Source organism: Mastigoproctus giganteus, chromosome 13 (genome assembly GCF_048544385.1).
Source record: "Mastigoproctus giganteus isolate SK-2022 chromosome 13, ASM4854438v1, whole genome shotgun sequence".
Lineage (NCBI taxonomy): Eukaryota > Metazoa > Arthropoda > Arachnida > Uropygi > Thelyphonidae > Mastigoproctus > Mastigoproctus giganteus.
The window spans coordinates 24,659,898-24,679,095 of NC_143587.1; the positions used below are offsets into that span (position 1 = coordinate 24,659,898).

General features: G+C 38.5%; 1 protein-coding gene across 1 annotated transcript in view; it reads left to right on the forward strand.

Moving 5' to 3' along the window:
- Nucleotides 1-15,103, forward strand: part of LOC150075875 (uncharacterized) — a 37,851-nt gene extending 22,748 nt beyond the window's left edge. Inside the window, exons 3-4 of the mRNA XM_090387916.1 lie at nt 2,286-2,477; nt 14,592-15,103. Coding sequence (XP_090244042.1) covers nt 2,286-2,477; nt 14,592-14,875 — 476 coding nt within the window. The 3' untranslated portion in view covers nt 14,876-15,103. The remainder of the gene's footprint in view (nt 1-2,285; nt 2,478-14,591) is intronic.
- Nucleotides 15,104-19,198: the final 4,095 nt, after the last annotated feature.

Sequence of the window (19,198 nt, forward strand, 5' to 3'; positions counted from 1 at the left end):
GAATGACGTCACAGTAAACTTTGATTTAGACAACTTTACATTTTTACAATCTGATCTTTGGAATAAAAAAAACTTGAATTAATAAAATAAAAAATTAACAGATAATTCATACAATGGAGAAAATTTTTTTAAAGGAAATAAAATCTAATTTCTTTTCTTTTTTTTTTTTTTTAATTTCCTACCAGGGTCTCCTCTGTTTGCACATAGCAGAGATCCAGACTGGCTGAAAATGAAAGAATTGGAGTGGTGTTTGAGACATCATCGACACAAGAGGGTAGATAATCGATGTTTTTATTCCAGTCTTGTGGTATCTGGACAACTGCCAACTTCCAGACACTCCGAGATGGTGGTTCAAGTTCAATGTGATGTGTGCCACAAGAGTTTCACCAGGAGAGATCATTTACTTGACCACAGACGACGTCAGCATGATGACAGTGACGAAAACATTAAATAGATCTTCTGTGATCTTCGCTGGACCCAAAGATGGACCATCAGTACCTGAACAGGAACAAATCAATCATCAGAAGACTCGTCAATTTTAAATGCTATTTTTTTATAGTGTACAGGTTAAGAGAATTTTAGTCAGTCCCGTTTTGCTTCCCTTTATCCCTCATCAACCCCCCCCCTCCCTAACACAAGAGAAACAACAAAAAAGTGCCAATTGAAAAAAAACTATTGTTAATCCTTATTCATATTTTACTCATATTATATCATGTTGTTTATCGTACAGATGCCTGTGATGCCATCTGTCGACGAATTATCGTAGCGTGCCACATTTTTTTTAAGGTTGAGCATCATGAAGCCATTAGAAATGAATCTGTACACATCGATGGAGATGCTTTAAAAAAATCCTGTATATAAAAGATATAATCGTATTTTCCCGATAGTTTGTTAACAAAAATAGTTGTTCACAACCTCTGCGAGGGCATTCGAGTTTCTAAAACTCCCAAGGGTGCTACTTGTGTGTACTGCGCGCGCTTAATTAATGTACTTTTTCCATGAAATGATATATAATACCCCTAATTCTAGGTCAGCTACTAAAATCTGCTGCAGGTGTGATAAAATATGGTACTTTATTATCACAAATAAACTTCACCAAATGTATGAAGTTTCCATATTGTTCTAATTCCGGTGACTGTTACCAGAGGGCGTTAACTGTATCGATGTTTTTCGAATCATTGTAAACAACGGAGGGTGAAATTTCTTACTAAAAGAATGCACGTTTGTTAATCCTTTCCGAGAATTCTCTAAATGGTGATAATCTGTTGCCTGGAAGATTTAAAATCTAATTCCTGTTTTAAGCCCTTCAGTTTAATGAAACACCATGGACCGCGGGAACATATGACAACTTGTGTATGTGTGCGTGCGTGTGTGTGTGCCTTATAATTGGAATGACTTCTTAGAACTCTGTTCTTTGGGGGGAGCACATCAACTGGCGTTATCTTCAAGAATAATGGCCACCATGATAGCCAATCTTGTAGATTTGTTTTTGTCCAATTTGCTGTAACTTTGTCAATAAAATTGTAAGTATATTTCTTTTTTTCATTTCTTTCTACCATTAAAGGTTAGGAACCATGGACTTGCTAAATTGGGTTCGATAATGTTCAAGTCGAAGTAATATTATATTATATTAACCCTGCGCAGTTTCACCCCGTTGAAAGTAATCTCTTTGGGATTGCCCAAAAGAGATTACTTTTATTAACAAAATCATTTTTTTTTTAAAAATCCTCATGAGCTTTTAAAAAACATAAACTTTATCAATTAGAAGGCTTTCCAATCCAATTCAAGCAATACCCTCGCCTTTGGACTATCCACGACGATCAAACACTGGAAGAGCAATCTTAAACATTCTACTTTGTCCAAATACACTTTTTAAAAACAAATAGCCAATTTAATTTCACTATCTAATCCCAGTTAAGAGTTTTACTGATTGAAATACCTTTTTTTTTATTTGAAGGGCTATTAATGAATTTTTTAAACCTTAAAAAATATAACTGAAAACAATTATATAACCTTACATTAAAATTTTATTAAAAAAACACGTTGACCCGTTTATCCGATATGTAATGCGCATTCAAATATCGGATAAACGGGACAACGTAGGATCCTTATATACCAAACAGAAAAGTATGTCTCTAAATACACTTAAAGAACCTGGAATAATTAAAATCAATATAATCACAGCATTTTGTTTATGTCTTTGTAAGTGAAAATAAAGATTTGAATAAACAATTGTGGGTCTTCATTGGATTAATACTGTCTTTTCTTCCCCCCCTCCCCCCTAGATATCGAACCTTTGAGCTGGGTCAGAGTGAAGGAAGAACCGCAGATGGGTGCACTTTCCCCTGGGTTTATAGTGGTGGATGAAGAAATAGAGATATCGCTAGATACAATTGACTTGGGAAAGACGAACCAGGGATTGGTCAACATTGGAAAACCTGAACCCAGCGAAGGAGATTCTAATGATACAGGATGTGGTAAGTACCTTTGTCTGAATATCGCTGATTATTGACTGTAGGATTTTGATTAGGCTGCTTTTTTTATTCAAAAACAGGCAAACGATCACAGACACAATGGGCGCGTTCTGTGATCATTTGCCTGTTTAGGATGAAAAAGGGGTTGCCCGATTTACAAAATAATATTTTTGGAACAAAAAAGCTTCTGTTTATAAAAAAAAAAAATTCCGGAAATCTTAAATCCGGCTCTCAGCCATCAGTAGTTCTGCCTTTCTTCGAAACTACTGTGTTTCTGAATCGTATTTAAGATTTTGCCTGATTATCTACCAAAGGCCAAAATACTTTAAAATAAATAAGAATTCCTGGCGTAATCCTAGCAGACGTGTCCACGATCGACAGTAAAACGTGCCGTCTGTCTACCGACAACAGGCCAACGTTTGAAGCTGCTAGTTCCGGCAACTTATCGAGCAGTATTTCTGGTATTCCTACGTACACGAAGCGTTGCTAGAATTACGAAGATTCGTCGTCCGTATTTGATTATCTGTTGGTTTTTTCGGTGTCCGTAACCATTCGTTTGCTGTGAATTCGAATTCAACACCGAGTAAGTTTGTGTTCGATGTCAAATATCTTGTTTGTTTGATAAAGTATGTTGTTTCTTATTTTGTACCATTCCTTATTACTGAACTAAATAGGATCCTCTAGAACCAAAAGATCTGGTTTGTTAGTGGAAGTCGAAGGCAATACATGCCCATATTCGAGGCCCTCAGGGGGCAGAATGTAAACTGCAACGACCTCGACCTTATACTGTAAATTTCTTGTCCTCGTGCCTTCACTAGTCGCCCTACTGCAGACTACAGGAAATACTAATCGATAAACCAACCGAAGGATGATTGCTAGGACATGCGGTTGGTTGCCGTTAGACTTATGGCTTGTCATATCAGCTGAGTTGCTGACTATAAATATCTGCCAGGATAATATTTGACATTTTAAATAAATATAATCATTTCTGTGATTTCCACTTTCTATTCTGCATTTGTAATATCTCCTACAGAAATAATTGAAATATATTCAAGGGTCATTTTTAAATCGTAATATATAATATTAATGTAATACATTTTTTCTGAAATCACATTGGTTGCATTACGTTTTTCAAAATATCAAATTTTTAAATTTGTACTTCGATTCATAAATTCATAGAAATATTTTGATTGGTTCGATAATAAATGTATATGTAAATGGACGGTGGTAAACAGCGCCGGTGGATTTCGGAAAGTAAATAAATCATCTGTTTATACTCCGGTACGACCACACGGTCAGAGGAGTTCACATGATAGAGAGGACACGAGAACAACACCGTATTTAGCCATCACACGGGCTTGAATCATTATCACCCAAAGCGCGTGAACTTAAATATTAGCGCCTGACTCTGAAATGTAATTTTTTTTTTTTTTCTTCCAAGTGGAAATTGTGTCGATTTTATTGGTGGTGAAAAAGAAACAGCAGTTATGGTTGACGTGCCACATATGGCACGCCTTTCGATTTTGAAAAAGTAACGTAATCGTATAACTGATTGTAATAAATGAAGGTTTCTAATTTTTTAGAAATTTAATGAAAATACAGTTTAAATTCCACTTCAATTGTCAGAACGTATGAACCGAATCTAATAGAATAGTCAATATCCATTCATTGTTTCAACTTCAAACTCACAGAACTAACTTTTCCCATGCCTTTCCCCAAGCAGGGGCCCTTTCGGAATTGATCTCAACTTTATTATTCCCTTGACCTCAAAAGACATTAAATTCCACCAACCAGGGATGATCAAGTTTAGATGTGCTTTTCCACTGCTGATGTGTCAACTCTACTAGACCCTTTTTTGTTTTCTCTTCTGGTCACTCGCCGACACCTGTTCGTCATCCCCCCCCCCCCAAGATACTATGCACCTTGAAACATGACCTTGAAAACGGAGAGGAAGAGTCATTTTTCTCAGGTTCAAAATAAAAACACAGCACCGTCTTACAGTATATCATTTCACGGATTAGAATGTCTCTGAGAATACTCAGCCACTACAAAAGCCACTTGGACATGGACGAAAGGCTGTTCCTCAAGTGGACCAATATGACCTTTAATAGGTAAAGAATAAAAAATAAATAAACTGCAGCCATTATCAATCTACTGCAGAATGGAAGCCTCCGCATCGATTCATGTTGAGAGAAAAATGGACCATAATCTGCTACGCTGGTCCAGTGCGTGTTGGTAGATCGACCGTATTTATCAGTCAGGGACTTCAAACCGGTCTTCTACTCAAATACCGTGTGCTGCTGCCCTCACGGTATTTGAGGAGGTCCATTAATAGAACAGTTCTCTATATAACGCCATTTCTCCAATATGGAATCCTAAGAAACAACTGAAGGATGAATGACATCGCTATAATGCATAAAACTGAGAATCTTCCTAACAAGGCTACAGTGGGACCTGATCATTTCCCCCTATTTTCAGTGAAAATTGGTTCCGTATATTTAGCAAGCCTCCTATTGTAAGAATAATTCCATTCTCACTCGCCAAAAAATTAGAAACCTTTATTCAGTATCTAAGTAGAACCAACTTTTGCCCGAATTACAGTCCGTACACGTCGTGGCATGGATTCCATTAGGTATCTGACGGAATCTACCTCCAGATTTCACCATTCTTCCATCAGGATTTGTCACGTGCAGTATTGTGGTTGGCAGAGAAGCCGAACTGTCCTTTACAACATGTTCCAAACATTCTCAATCAGATTCAGATCTGGAGAATCAGGCGGCTAGGGCACATGTTAGAAAACTTAGGAATGTTCTTCGAACGATTCAGATACAGTTTTCTCATGTGGTGGATAGTTGCGTTGTCGTCTTCAAAGAATCCATCGCAATCTGGGTAAAAATGAAGCATTGCAGAGTGAAGTTGGTTCAATACGACAGAAAGGTATTCATTGGAGGTAACACGACCTCCTAACGGAATGAGCGAACCCAGTCCGTTCCAACAAAACATATCCATACCATGATATCACCTCCAGCCGTTTGAGTGGTGAGCGCAAAAGAGTCTGGATGCATGACTTCGTGAAATATACGTTACACTTTCAACCTACCAAATCAAGAACTACGTAAACCTCGTCGAGGCTAGTCAGACAGCATGATGTTTCTCCACTGTTTCATAGTAGAGTCTTGGCATTGGTGGCACCCTGCAGTTGAATTCTTTTTGATTTTTTTTAGAAAGAAAAGGCACATGTCTACCAAATCCGAGAATCTTTAAATCTCTCCACATAGGTCGTTTGGAAATGGATCCTTCTTTGTTTTGATTGAATTTTCAGTCATTTGCTGCACCCTAGAGCTATTCTGACTCCCAATTCGCTTTAGATACCCTGCTCTCTCGTTCTTGGCGTACCAACTTTCTGCCGCTTTTCTTCCTTTTAGAACTGAATTCACCTCCCGTCTTATACTCATTGTATACTTTTCAGATGGTTGTTCTCGACACACCAGTGGTTTCTTTTATTTTTCTTAATTGTGGCTCCTGCTAAACGTACTCCAAAAATAACAATTTTCTGAAAATCGGAAAGATCACGTGTCTTTGGGTTCACACATTGTGACAATGTGTGATCACAAATTCACACGATTTCAACCCTCGTGGGAAGCACAGTTGGTAGAATCGCCGTCCTCTTCACACCGGGTGGAAGAAACCTGAGTGTGAGTGCTGTCGATGACAGGAGGAATTTTTATGGGCCTTTTTTCATAGAGTGGCTGAGTTAGTTTGTTTCTGGCGAGGGTAGCATTGTTTTTTATCCCCGAAACTTCAGTTTTTTGCCAAGCAAACAGAAAATTGACCACAAAGCACACGCAATTTACAGACAGGCCCTACTCGCTGATGCTCCTAAAACCTTACAACAACAGCAAAAGGTTTCTAATTTTTCAGCCAGTGAATATACATAGTAATTTGGCTCAATTGTTATTCTATCACGTTCCCAATACTAGAACTAGACATCCTCTAAACAGCAGGCTGTTCAGAAGATTAACCAAAATGGTTAATAAAATTGATTTAATAATAATAATAATAATATATCCATTATACTTCTGTTTTTTAGAAACAATTACAGTCTATAAAAATTTGAGTTCAATACACGTTGCTAAGGGGTACTGAACAACCTGAAAAAAAAAAAAAAAGAGAGAGAGACAGAGAAGAGCGAGGTTTTAAACAGTTTAAAACCAATAAGTGGTTCTATTACTATCGGCACACATTACATTGAGTGGACAGAAATCATGGAATACCTATTTAGTAACGGGTAAGCCCGCCTTTCGCTCGGATAAGGGCACTCACATGACGAGGCATTGAGTTCACTAGTTCACGAAAGCGTTCCACAGGTATTTCCATCCGTACTTGCTGCACCGCTATCCATAATTCTGTCGCATTCCTGGGTGGAGGATCCAAAGCTCGAACAGACCTTTCCACAGCATCCCGAAGATGCTTCACAGGGTTCATGTCCGTTGAACAGGGAGGCCATTCCATGGTGGTAAAATCTTCATAATGCTCTTCGAACCATGTTCTAGTCACCACGGCTCTGTGGGGAGGCAAATTGTCTTGCTAGAAGAGTCCATTTCCCTGTGGGTGCACGATGATCATGAAGGGATGCAGATAATCTGCAAGGATGGACACGTAACTTGGACCGTTCAGAGATGCATCTAGACGAACAAGAGGTTCCAACGTATGCCATACGTTGGAACCTCTTGTTGGAACCATACCGTCCACCTGCCTCAACAGTTACTTGTTGACATGACAGGTGCATAGTTTCGTGCGGTTTCCACCAGGTACACACCCTCCTGTCCGCTCGAAATAATTGGAAACGGGACTCATCGGACCAGGAGACCCGTCTCCAATCATCCAAGGTCCAGTGCCGATGTTCTTTCTCCCAGTTGAGGCGTACAGCCTTGTGTCGTGGTGTTAGCAGTGGGATTCTTGTGGGTCCCATAACCTATTGCGACTAATGATCGCCGATGGTTTTGCTGGAGATGTTCCTCGTTGAAGTCGGTGATGATATGTGCCACTGTCGTTCTCCGGTTGGCTGAAACAATGCGGGACAAACGTCGACAGCCACATTCATCCATCACTTTTCTCCTCCCACAGCGCTGTCCACGATGAAATGTTATTCCGGAAATAGCATATTTCGGATACACTCTCGGTACTGTCCAACAGGGACAGTTCAATTTCTGTACCACCTCCGCGATAGAGTGGCCCATGCGTCGAGCACCCACTATCCTCCAGCTTTCAAGGTCGGTTAACTCACGACCTTTATCCATACTTACATGGAATTATCGTCTACGTGAATGCAGTGTACCTATATACCTAGCAAACGGTTGGTTCACTAGCGAGAGGGGTGACAGCGTCGCGTTACCCAGGAACGAGATATCACAAGAATTCTGTCCTTTCAGTGTACATGTATATATATTTTTTCGATTTATATTTTTAAATGAAGTAATAAGTTTGTGTGAAAAAAGCTTAAATTATGATTTATGTTATAAAAAATTTAATACTCTTTTATATTTTGTTTAAAAATTTATAGAATATTCTGCATTTAACTTCCTTTGTATTAGCGCCCCCTTAGTGTATTGTAAAAATTCATAAAAAAATGAACAATAGTATAAATATCCATGAGATTGATATTACTAATAAACCAAGCCCGGTATGATTTTTATTTTTTCCGTCTTGGAAAAAAAGAAATGCTATGATTGCAAAACTGTGAAATAATTTTTGGCAAAATAAATAAATCTTAAATTACACAGGTGGCATAAATAGCTATCAGCCATTTTGAGCGTTTTCAATTTAACATAATGAGCAGTGAAGCGCGTGTCGATCGTTTGGCATTCTTTGTCACGTGATGGAGCACGTAAGCGATAATTCGAATCTTTCAGGAATGTTGTTATTAATGAAAGCTTGGAATTCAAATGGTTGCAATTTTAGAATGAGAATGCTGCAATTTTAGAATGTTTTTATTTTAGAATGAGAATGCATAAATGAACTAAAAGTTACTGTGTTATAATATCGCTCAATCAGCTGATATCAAATACTATCTTTCCTTCTTATTCTTCGTGCATTGTGCTAAATTTATTTCCTGTTTGCCACTTCACCTTATTTTCTTAACTTTTTTTTGAATAATCTCGCGATACTTGAGAAGAATTCTAAGTTTCTGATATGTTGTTTCAGGTATGATTACCATATTTTTGTCAAATTTAAATAATTATATTTTAATTGTCTTAATATGCATCAGTATCTTAGTATACAGTGAATAATGTTGCAACATATAGTATAATAAGGGAAAAAAACACTCACCTAATTATTTTATCTCAATTTTTTTAAAAGGGGGGGGAGGCACACGTGACAGGCATAAGCGATTTGAATATGACAATTCGATCGATAATACTATCATTTGAATGATGTTCCCTAGTGTAATGATTAGTAATTAGTAATTATAAATCATTCGAATGATGTAATCGATATTTTATCGAATATTATTGTGCTGTTGCTTTTTCGTGTTATAAAAAATAAACATGTATGAACTCCACAATATACAGGCTGTTTCAAAAGTTTGTGCAAAAAATTCCGGACCTATTCTAGGGGTATAAGAAAATAAAGGTCGTATAAACACTTGGGCTTATGTCTTCTTGTTTTTATGTATTTTCTTATTTTTATTTTTCAGCTTTGTTTAGCGTGCATATTATTATTATCATTTTAAGAACTTTTATGGTACAGTCTGAATCTTCAAAAATAAGTCAGAGTTGGGATGAATTTACTGGGGAGGAGGGAATATGTTGCACATGCTCCAATGTCCTAAAGTCGCTTAAATCCGGGTTGAAACTTCGTCTATCTGACTTTCATTTTGTCAGTCTCTTCCGTTGCAATGATTTGCATTGCATTCAAAATGCAGCATATTCCACCATTATGGTGTCCAGTGGCCTTCTGGCCACATTGGATACAATGGTCGTCTTTTTTCTGTTTGTTTTATATAGTATGTTTTGTTTTTGGTTTTTTTTGTTTTCCCTCCTCCCCTTATACAGCTGGTTTACTGTATCTTATTTCTAAATATTTCACACCCCTTTGGTTTCGGCCTTAGTTAATGGGAGCCGGTCTAAATTTGTTCTTTATTGGCTCTTGGCTACATTGGTTACTTGGCTACTCTTGGCTACATTTAAATTATTCATAATTTTTAGATACGTATTTCTTACGCGTTTTTTTTTCTTTTCTACGTTTACTAATTTCTGTTATTTCATTGATTTATTCTTTTCCTTTTTTGGTGGATTATTACATTTTGTGATATTTCACACTCTTTTGGTTTCGGCCATATACAGGTCTAAATTTGTTATTTATTGCTAATATTTGTCTTTCATTTAACATATTCAAAATTTTACATACATATTCCTTCCACATTGCCCTTCCTTTTTATCTTGATTCAAATATTGTCCTTGTTTATTCCACTCTGCCTGCCTATCTTCTGTTATTTATATACACTGAGTGGACAGAAATTGAGATATCTACCTAGTAACGGGTAGGCCAACCTTTCGTCCGTATAAGGGCAGTCACACGGCCAGACATTGAGTTCGCGAAAACGTTCCAAAGGTATTTACATCCATGCTTGCTGCACCGCTATCCATAATTCCATCGCATTCCTGGGTGGAGGATCCAAAGCGTGAACGGGCCTTTCCACAGCATCCCAACGATACTCCACTGGGGTCATGTCCGGTGAACGGGGAGGCCATTCCATGGTGGTGAAATCTTCGGAATGCTCTTCGAACCATGTTCTAGTCACCACGGCTCTGTGAGGAGGCGCATTGTTCTGCTGGAAGAGTCCATTACCCTATGGGTGCACAATGACCATGAAGGGATGCAGATGGTCTGCAAGGATGGACACGTAACCTGGACGTACATAGATGTGTCTACACGTACTAGAGGTCCCAACGTGTGCAGTTGAACGCCCCAGACCATTAGCGACCGTCCACCTGCCAGATACGCACCCTCCTGTCAGCTCGAAATAACTGGAAACGGACCAGGAGTTTCGGACCAGGTCTCCTGGTCCGTTTCCAGTTACCAGGTCCGTTACCAGGAGACCAGGAGACCGTTTCGGACCAGGAGACCAGGAGACTGGTCTCCTGGTCCGAATCAACTCATCGGACCAGGAGACCAGTCTCCAATCATCTAGGGTCTAGTGCCGATGTTCTTAGCCCAGTTGAGGCGTCGAGTCCTGTGTCGTGGTGTTAGCAATGGGACTCTGATGGGTCGGCAAACCCATAACTTATTGCGGCTAATAATCGCCTGATGGTCTTGGTGAAGACGTTTCTGGCAACTCCCTTGTTGAAGTTGGCGGTGATTTGTGCCACTGTTGCTCTCCGGTTGTCTGAAGCAATGCGAGACAGACGTCGACGGCCACGTTCATCTACCACTTTTTTCTGCCCACGACGAGATGTTATTCCGGAAATGGCGTATTCCCTATACACTCTTGATACTGTCGAACGGGGATAGTGCAATTTCTGTACCAACTCTGTGATAGAGTGACCCATGCGTCGGGAACCAACTATCATCCCACTTTCAAATTCGGTTAACTCACGACGCTTATCCATACTGACATCGACTTACCGTCTACGTGAATGCAGTGTACCTATATACGTGCCAAGCAGTGGGTTCTTCCACTAGCGAGAGGGGTGACAGCGTCGCGTTGCCCAGGAACCAGGTATCCCATGAATTCTGTGCTTTCAGTGAACAAGGTATGGCAATAAAGTTTCTAGATTGGTGCAATAAAAAGAACACGAAGGGATGGAGCTTAAAAATGATTTTATTTTTATTCAAAGTAATTATAACCTGATTGAATGTACTTATTACACCATTCTAAAAGTTTCTGAAAAGAGTCACTGAAATCCTCCAAGGAGATTATGTTCAGTTCGGCTGTTACGTTTTTCTTTGTGTTCTCCAACTTCCTGAAATCTCTTTCCTTTGAGGGCATTTTCACTTGGAAAAGAGGAAATCCGCTGGTGCTAGATCGGGAGAATAGTGGATGCTTAATCTGTAAATTGCCATGTTTTGTCAGAAATCTGTTCACAAGTGAGGAATGGGCGAGTACATTGTCGTGTAGCAATAACCAGCTGCGTTTCTCTCGAAATTGCGGCCTCACCTGGGAAATGCGCTTCAAGTCTTTGAAGTTCCTATACGTAGAATGCATCATTGACTTTCTCTGCCTTTCAGGTACAAACTCCTCATGAACCGCACCCAGTTTGTCTAAAAACATTGACCAGCATCCTTGACTTTTGTAAACGAAGCTTTTTGGTCCTTGGTGATAATTTTGAAGTCCACTGCATGCTCTGGCGCTTCATCTCTGGGTCGTACTGAAACAACCAACAATCATCCCCAGTGATAATGCAGTCGAGGAAATTAAGACTGTCTTGACAAGTATGGATGAAGTCTTCTCTTGATGGCACTCTTTGTTGCTTCTACTCATTCCTGAGGTTATGCGGGACAAATTTTGCACAGATCTTCCTTTTTTTCTAAATCATCACGTAGAATATGACGAAATGTCTCCTTATTCATATCCAAGTCATCAGGCATCATTCTGCAGGTCAAACGACGACCTCTACCCATAATTTCAGAACTTTTGCAACCCTGTCATCATTTCGAGAGGTTGACGGACGCCAACTTCTTGGTCATCACAAACAACCTCACGGCCATCGACGAACCCAGCCCGTGCCAACAAAACACGTCCCATGCCTTGATACCATCTTCAGATGCTTACAAGGCAAGCAGGATCCATCGCTGAGTGACGTTCTCGCCAGACTCTGCCTGCCACCGGTGCAAAACAAAGTTATCGCGATTCGTCTGACCACATGACTTTCTTCCATTGTTCTGCTGTTCAATCACGATGTTCTCGGCACCACTGCAAGCTGATTTTTCTCTGAAACAGGTGGCTTCCGAATAGGCAGGAAACTGCTAATACCCAGTTTCTTTAATCCCCTTCAATTGCACACTGGAATCCTATTTTTCCGTTCAGTCCTCCTTAGAGTACGACGGCTTTGCTCTTGAAGTATTGTTTTTCTGCCACATTTGCGTCTTTGAGATGTGGAAGAACCACTTGCTTTCAACTCATTAAAAACCTTTGAGATGGGTGCTTTTGAGAAACCCAATTATGTCTTTCGTTTCTCGAATCGTGGCTCCTGCTAAATGTGCACCCACGATTAGACCTGAGGGCTCGCCTTGGGCCCCAAAACCCCTACACCGAACCTGAATAGAAGGAATATTCCAGAAGCTCTACATTTTTGAATTTAAATAGCCATATTGTATTTATTTAAATTTATATATTCTCGCGATCAGTTTTGATAAAGTGTTCAGAAATAATGGAGTTGATATTTTTTTTTTATTGAGCGGTAAGTTGACATCGAGGACATCCCTTCGGTCACTTCCTTTGAATCTAAATGAAATAGTAACCTTCCCCAAAGGAAAAATAAAGATGGCATTCGCAATATGTATCAAACATAACCACTGATCCTCGATTGAAAACGCAACCAGCATAAGAAAGGCTAGAAGAATGGTATTTTGTGGTAGAAATCGATGGTTGCTTTCCCAAAATGTAATTGAAATTTGAAATGCAGCAATGCAATAAATCATAGAGACCTTTATTGCTGAGACCTTTATTGCTACTAATGATGTTGGCTCTTTTTATAATATACTCATCACCAACATCTTGTAAGGGTGAATCTTGACGCGGAGATAATCAAAATAAGGAGAGTTTAGCCATATTGGAAGCAACGTGGATTGGCAATGAATCCACAGGGTTTCAAAACCGTCTGAACCGCACTGAACATGCATGGCGCACTATGGCCATAAATGCTGATGCGCCAAATAAATCCCCAATCAACCGCACTGAACATAATCTGCATTTCCGAAGACCAATGTCCGGATCATAAGTGCAAGGATGAGGTTGTAAACTCCAATAACTCCAGGATGCTCTAAGACATGCTAAACTTTCTCAAGTTTAAAGGTTCCTTCCCCCCCCCCCCCGAAGTTGTGGATGTTTCAATGGCGTATTATCTTCTGATTATCAAAGCATAAAAGAAATTTTGGTCCTTTGCTGACAAGAAGATGAAGCGTATGTACACTCCAAGACTCTCATATCCTGAAAGATTATAGCAGTTTTGGGAAATAACATGAATGTTCCAGAATACTTACGGAAAAGTTTATGGGATATTGACACATTCAAGGTGAGAATGGAGTGGAGGAGTTCCTTTAACCAACCGACATAATTGTATGTTGATGGTGCTATGAAGCTAGAAGTGAGTTTCTGTCCACAGAACATTAGGTTTGGATATTCATCAAACCTTGATAAACAAATCTTAGCTAAGTCCATCAGCTGAACGCATCTGATGTAACTTTTAAATCCATTCTTTGTGGAATATCTAGGCATCGGGCAACATCTCTGGCACTACAAATCCCTGAACTGGACGTTGATGTAACTTTCTGAATATGAAATTTCCTCGCGGGGATCGTTGGCCAACTTGATATCAACGTAAAATTTTTAAATTCATCGTGAGAGGTTATTCCATGATCGCAACGTACTTCAACAACTGAAAAAAGAATTTTGTGTGCAATGAATTTTTGAATTCGTATTGCATTGCATGTACACCAAATTTTTACAAACCCAAGTGCAGATCTTCATCCAACTTGGAATTTAACACCAAGTTGTCACTACATACAGTATATTGACTGAAGTTGTGGAAGTTTAGGCCAATAAACTGAAGAAAAATTTCACTCCATCTACAAACGATTTATGGTGAGTGTTTCTGTATCGTTGGAGGTTGAAAAACTTTCCCTGTCCACTTAATAAGTTTTCCGCTCTACGAAGTCTTTATCAACTGGTCCCTTGAAAAACGAATTAACAGGGTTTATTATATTTGGCTGTCAAAAGACCTGAGACATACTGGAAAAAATTTATGTGGTCCAAAAAAAGGGAAATTGCAAAAGGAAGTTTTTCAAAAAAAAGCTGATAAAGAACGTATGTATAGAATTTACAGCTTACAGATAATTATGTTTATTAACTAATGAAGGTTTTATTATTGCTAATTTGCCTTCTTCGTGTCGTAGGTAATAACACCGAGGGCTTTTGTTGCCACATCTGTGGACGACAGTTTCGAGAGCGGATTGTTCTAAAGAGGCATTTTGAGGTACACGAACAAGTGAACCGCTACTTCTGCAATGTTTGTGGCAAAGGATTCAAAGGCAAACGTCATCTAAAACAACATTTCACAGGAATGCATGTGAATAATGGATTCCGTTGTGACTCTTGTGGAAAAGTTGTAATTTGGAAGAACCACTTTAAGTCCCACGTTCGTAAGTGTCGACCAAAGCTTGAAGGCAAGCCAACATAGGTGATGTCACCAATAAAAGGTCAGGAAAACATTTATTTCAATCTTCCAAGTTTGTGTGAATGTTGAACAACGGAAATGCCAAATCTTATCTGGTGATTCTATAAGAAATAAACTTCTAAAATAAACATTTCTTCTACAGTAAATGTTGAAAGCCCCTCATCGTGTTTTCTTAATGAAAAGTAATAAGTCGTGGTTGTTGTCCCGTGTTTGGTGTGAAATTGGTGGTGCATTCCTCCCAAAATTCAAGAAATAGAAGTCTGTATATAGTCTGTCAATTATGAATGTCCAAATAAAATTTCATTTGTGTACTTATACCTTTGTTGGGAACTTTTTTTTAATAATTTTATCTGCCTAATTATGTAATTCTTCAATTCAGAACCACTTCCAATCCACCAGATTCAATCTACCTTATAAACCGATCTTCTTTCTTGAGAAGTGTGTATTTGTAAAATATTGCAAAAATCAGGGGGTTGATAAAATAATGGAACCACCCTTGATAAGAGTGGGATGCACTAATATGGTGTTGGGCCACGCTTTTCTTTTAAAACGGCTTGTATTCTACGTGGAATAGATTCAAATAAACCTTGAATTCTCTTAAGAGGAACATTGGACAATTCTTCCTGGAGGAACGTTTCAAGCTCCTTGAGCAATGGAGGTGGAGAAAATCTTCAAATATGCCCAGAGTGGTTCAATAAATCTAGTGATTGTGCAGGCCATGAAAGATGCTTAGCCACAGTTTCATGCTCCTCAAATCAAGATTGGACACAACTGGCTATGTGTATTGGAGCATTATCATCTTGACGCTGCATCGTTTGTGGGAAACAATGTTTGCACCTTGGGATGGACGTGATCACTCAGAATATCAGTGTAATAAGTGGCAGTAATTCGCCCATTTCAGGGTGGTAATAGGACCTCAAGAATACCAGGATACTGCTTTGAACCATTATTGATCGTTTTCCATGTTTGACGGATGGCACAAGACAGTCAAGATGATGTAATAACATCCACTATGAAACTAAAGTTTCATATTGGGTGTTTCCATTATTTTGTCCACCCTCTGTAACACCGTATGTTTCCGTATATATGACACGCATCCATATAATTGAATAACGCTCGCCCTTAAAAAAGAAGGCTATTTTGGAGTTTAAAAATAATAAAATAGTTTCTTGGTATTTATATTTTTAACTTTTTATTTCCACTTAATTCCACCTGTGGTCAAAACAACGTTCAGAAGACGTGATTTAATCATTTAAGATCTGACTGTTTTTGAAAGTTACTGTGAGCCAGTGGGCAATGCGGTTGAATTGGTGGTATGAATTTACCATGGTAAATATATATTTTTTATTTAAAATGTATAGGTATACAAATATTGAAGCCTAAAATCAACTCCATGAGAAACCCGTCTTTGGACCAAAGAGGGGAAGAACATTAAATACAATGTTAAATTAATTATAATAAATTGAATTGATATAGTCTCGTTGACCTTAACCTATAAACTCTTTGGCACAAAGATGGGTTCACATAGCTTTAACTTTTTCAGGATTATTCAATGACTTAAATTTATCACGGAAAGTATGGCGCTTTTTGGAAACTGCTCCAACTCCTACGTAATGCCCTCTATTAATATTAAAGCCGTAATTGTTTTTATTAATGAAGCATTTTATTTTGAGTTTTATTAATATAATTTTATATCATATTCAATTAGTTTCAAACAGTGTTCACATATTTATGAACTAACTAGTAGCAAAGCCCATTGAAAGCGGAATGAGACTTCATCTACACTGGCGTATAAAAATAAAGTCACAACCGCGGGTTAGTTATATGAAAATCATATTTAGGGGATGCAAACTACTGGAATATAGTAAAAGAATAAAAAAACTTAATACACAATGTTTATAACTACCTAAACTTACTGCGCGTACTTGCACGCGCCTGCGCAGATTCATAACGGCTAGGATGAATGGGTGTATGGTAGAATGTGGTCAGAGTGCGTTCATAGTGTCCAATAACTTGCCAGTGTCTCTGAAATTCAGTTACAGATTGTGGAATTGGAAATAAGATTGGATTCGACGAAACGAATTTATGCTTTGTATAGGGGAACTGACGCATGCGTACATCGTTCTGTTATGCCAAATATCGATGATTTTAACAGCAAGAATCCAGAAAATTTGGAAACATAGGTCGTCCTATGTTACCAGATTTTTAAACGCAGTCGCATGTTAGAACTTGACTGCGCCAGAGTATTCTTGAAGTTACATTCTCCTGCTATCTACAAGCAGTTGGCCCACACTTCAGTGGTTGTACGGTGGTGCTGCCATTTCGCGAATTAAATTATCTGCTTGTGTATATTACGTTATTTTGAAATTGGATTGAAATCTACTCACTGTCGAATGATTACAAGACACTCTATAAGCAATATGACGGGAAGAACATCCTTCCTCACGTAAAGCAACAATAGCACTCTTTCTTCGTAGCATCAACGACACGTAACTTGCCATCCTGACACAAACAAGGAATGACTGCAACTCTTACAGAGCGTGCTTATATAGCTGAAAGTAACAGCTGATGCAATATTACGTCATCACCTATGCGTGTCAATCTTATCTGATGCAATCTGTAAGAAATATTGCCGTATACTTACGTTATTCGGACAATTACAATTTTAAGGGGTGATGCACTTTCTTTGAACACCAGTGTATATACTATATTTCAAAAAATTTGCAAGAGCTGCTCGATGAATTTTGACTAGCTGAAAAGAATGTCTTCGGAAATGAAAGCTTTGACATTACGTGGAATTTTTCAAATTGTGAGGGAGTCTGCCAGTTCGGTAGGTCCGAATCTTATAGGAATTTATTATCGATAAAATTATTTTTCTCTGCCATCTTGAAACAATATAGTACCATTTTCTTTTTTACAGCGACTAAACTGCAAGAGATGTTCCCATCCCTTTTTTAAGTTAAATACATTTTTCGACGTCAGTGGCGGATTACAAATTGCAACTTTGATACAGAACTTCCAAATGGACATGAGTAATTAATATTCTTACAATATATATCATGAACAAGATGTTCAATTCTCGCCAAGATTGGGGCGTTTTCCAGTTTAGGGAATGAAGAATTGTTGGGAAATGGATCTCCCGACAAAATTATTCCTTTCTGCCATCTTGAAACAAAATGGCGACCCATCGACTTACATCCTGCGTTATTAATCGCATTTTGACCAAATTAGAGCTCAACGAGGACCATGTTTCAGTTGTTTACATATCCCATTCGTCACGATGGCAGCCATTTTTTTCTTGTCCTTCATCTGGAAACGAATTGGCCGTCTCTTAAAATTATGAACCGATTTCAACTAAACTTGGTACCATAGTAGAATCAGTTTAGTGCCACCATCTACCATCTTGTTTTTAACAAAAATGTGGTCATGAACTTTGTCTATAATAATTCAGTATATTTAATATTTTTATTTAATAAATATTAACACTTATTCAAGTTTTTTTCCTGATTGTAGCGCCATCTTCTGGAAATTGGTTTGACCTGCCAGAATCTCCACTTCAAGAGGCGAAATCAGAAGAGGAGGAGGAGGAGGAGGAGGAAGAGGACACGAAGTCTGGAAGTAATCAAAAACATTCGTGTCCCGTGTGTGGCCTTGTGATGACCTTGATGAGTAGTGTGAAGCGACATATGGCCCGACATCAGTCCCGACCCGGGTACCAGTGCGATGTTTGTTTTAAACGTCTCGCGCGGAAGGATACTCTATATAGACACAGACGTTTGCATGTGAAAAGAGAACAGGCCACAAAGAGAGGTAGGGGGAGAGGAAGACCAAGGGGAAGGAAACGTTAATGACTTATCCTTCGCCTTCCCCCTTCCATAAACTCCCTCGAAAAAAGAATACTCAAAAGTAGAATAAAAAAAAAAGTAATGGTAAAAATTAAAACACTTATATGTCTGTTTTGCTAGCCAATTGTTAAAAGTTCCCTTTTAGTGATGTATTGCTTTAATACATTGTTTTTTCTTTAAAAATGTGACAATAAAAATATTAATTCTTATTTTTAATACTCAAAAGATAATTTCTCTTTCTTAATTAGTCTTGTGTCCATCTCTCATGATTTTTATCTATGAAGAAGTGTTTGCCAAAGGAAAAACACTTATAAAAATGCGAGAAACAATAATTCTAATACAGTCGTCGAAGCTCTTTATAGTGACCCTCTTTTTAACGTCTTGTGTGGTTGGTCCCGGCCAATTTCTCATTAACCTTGTGTTATTGAATTTTAGGAGCATCGGCCACTAAGGCCATGTTGCTCCGTGTATATTGTTTGTA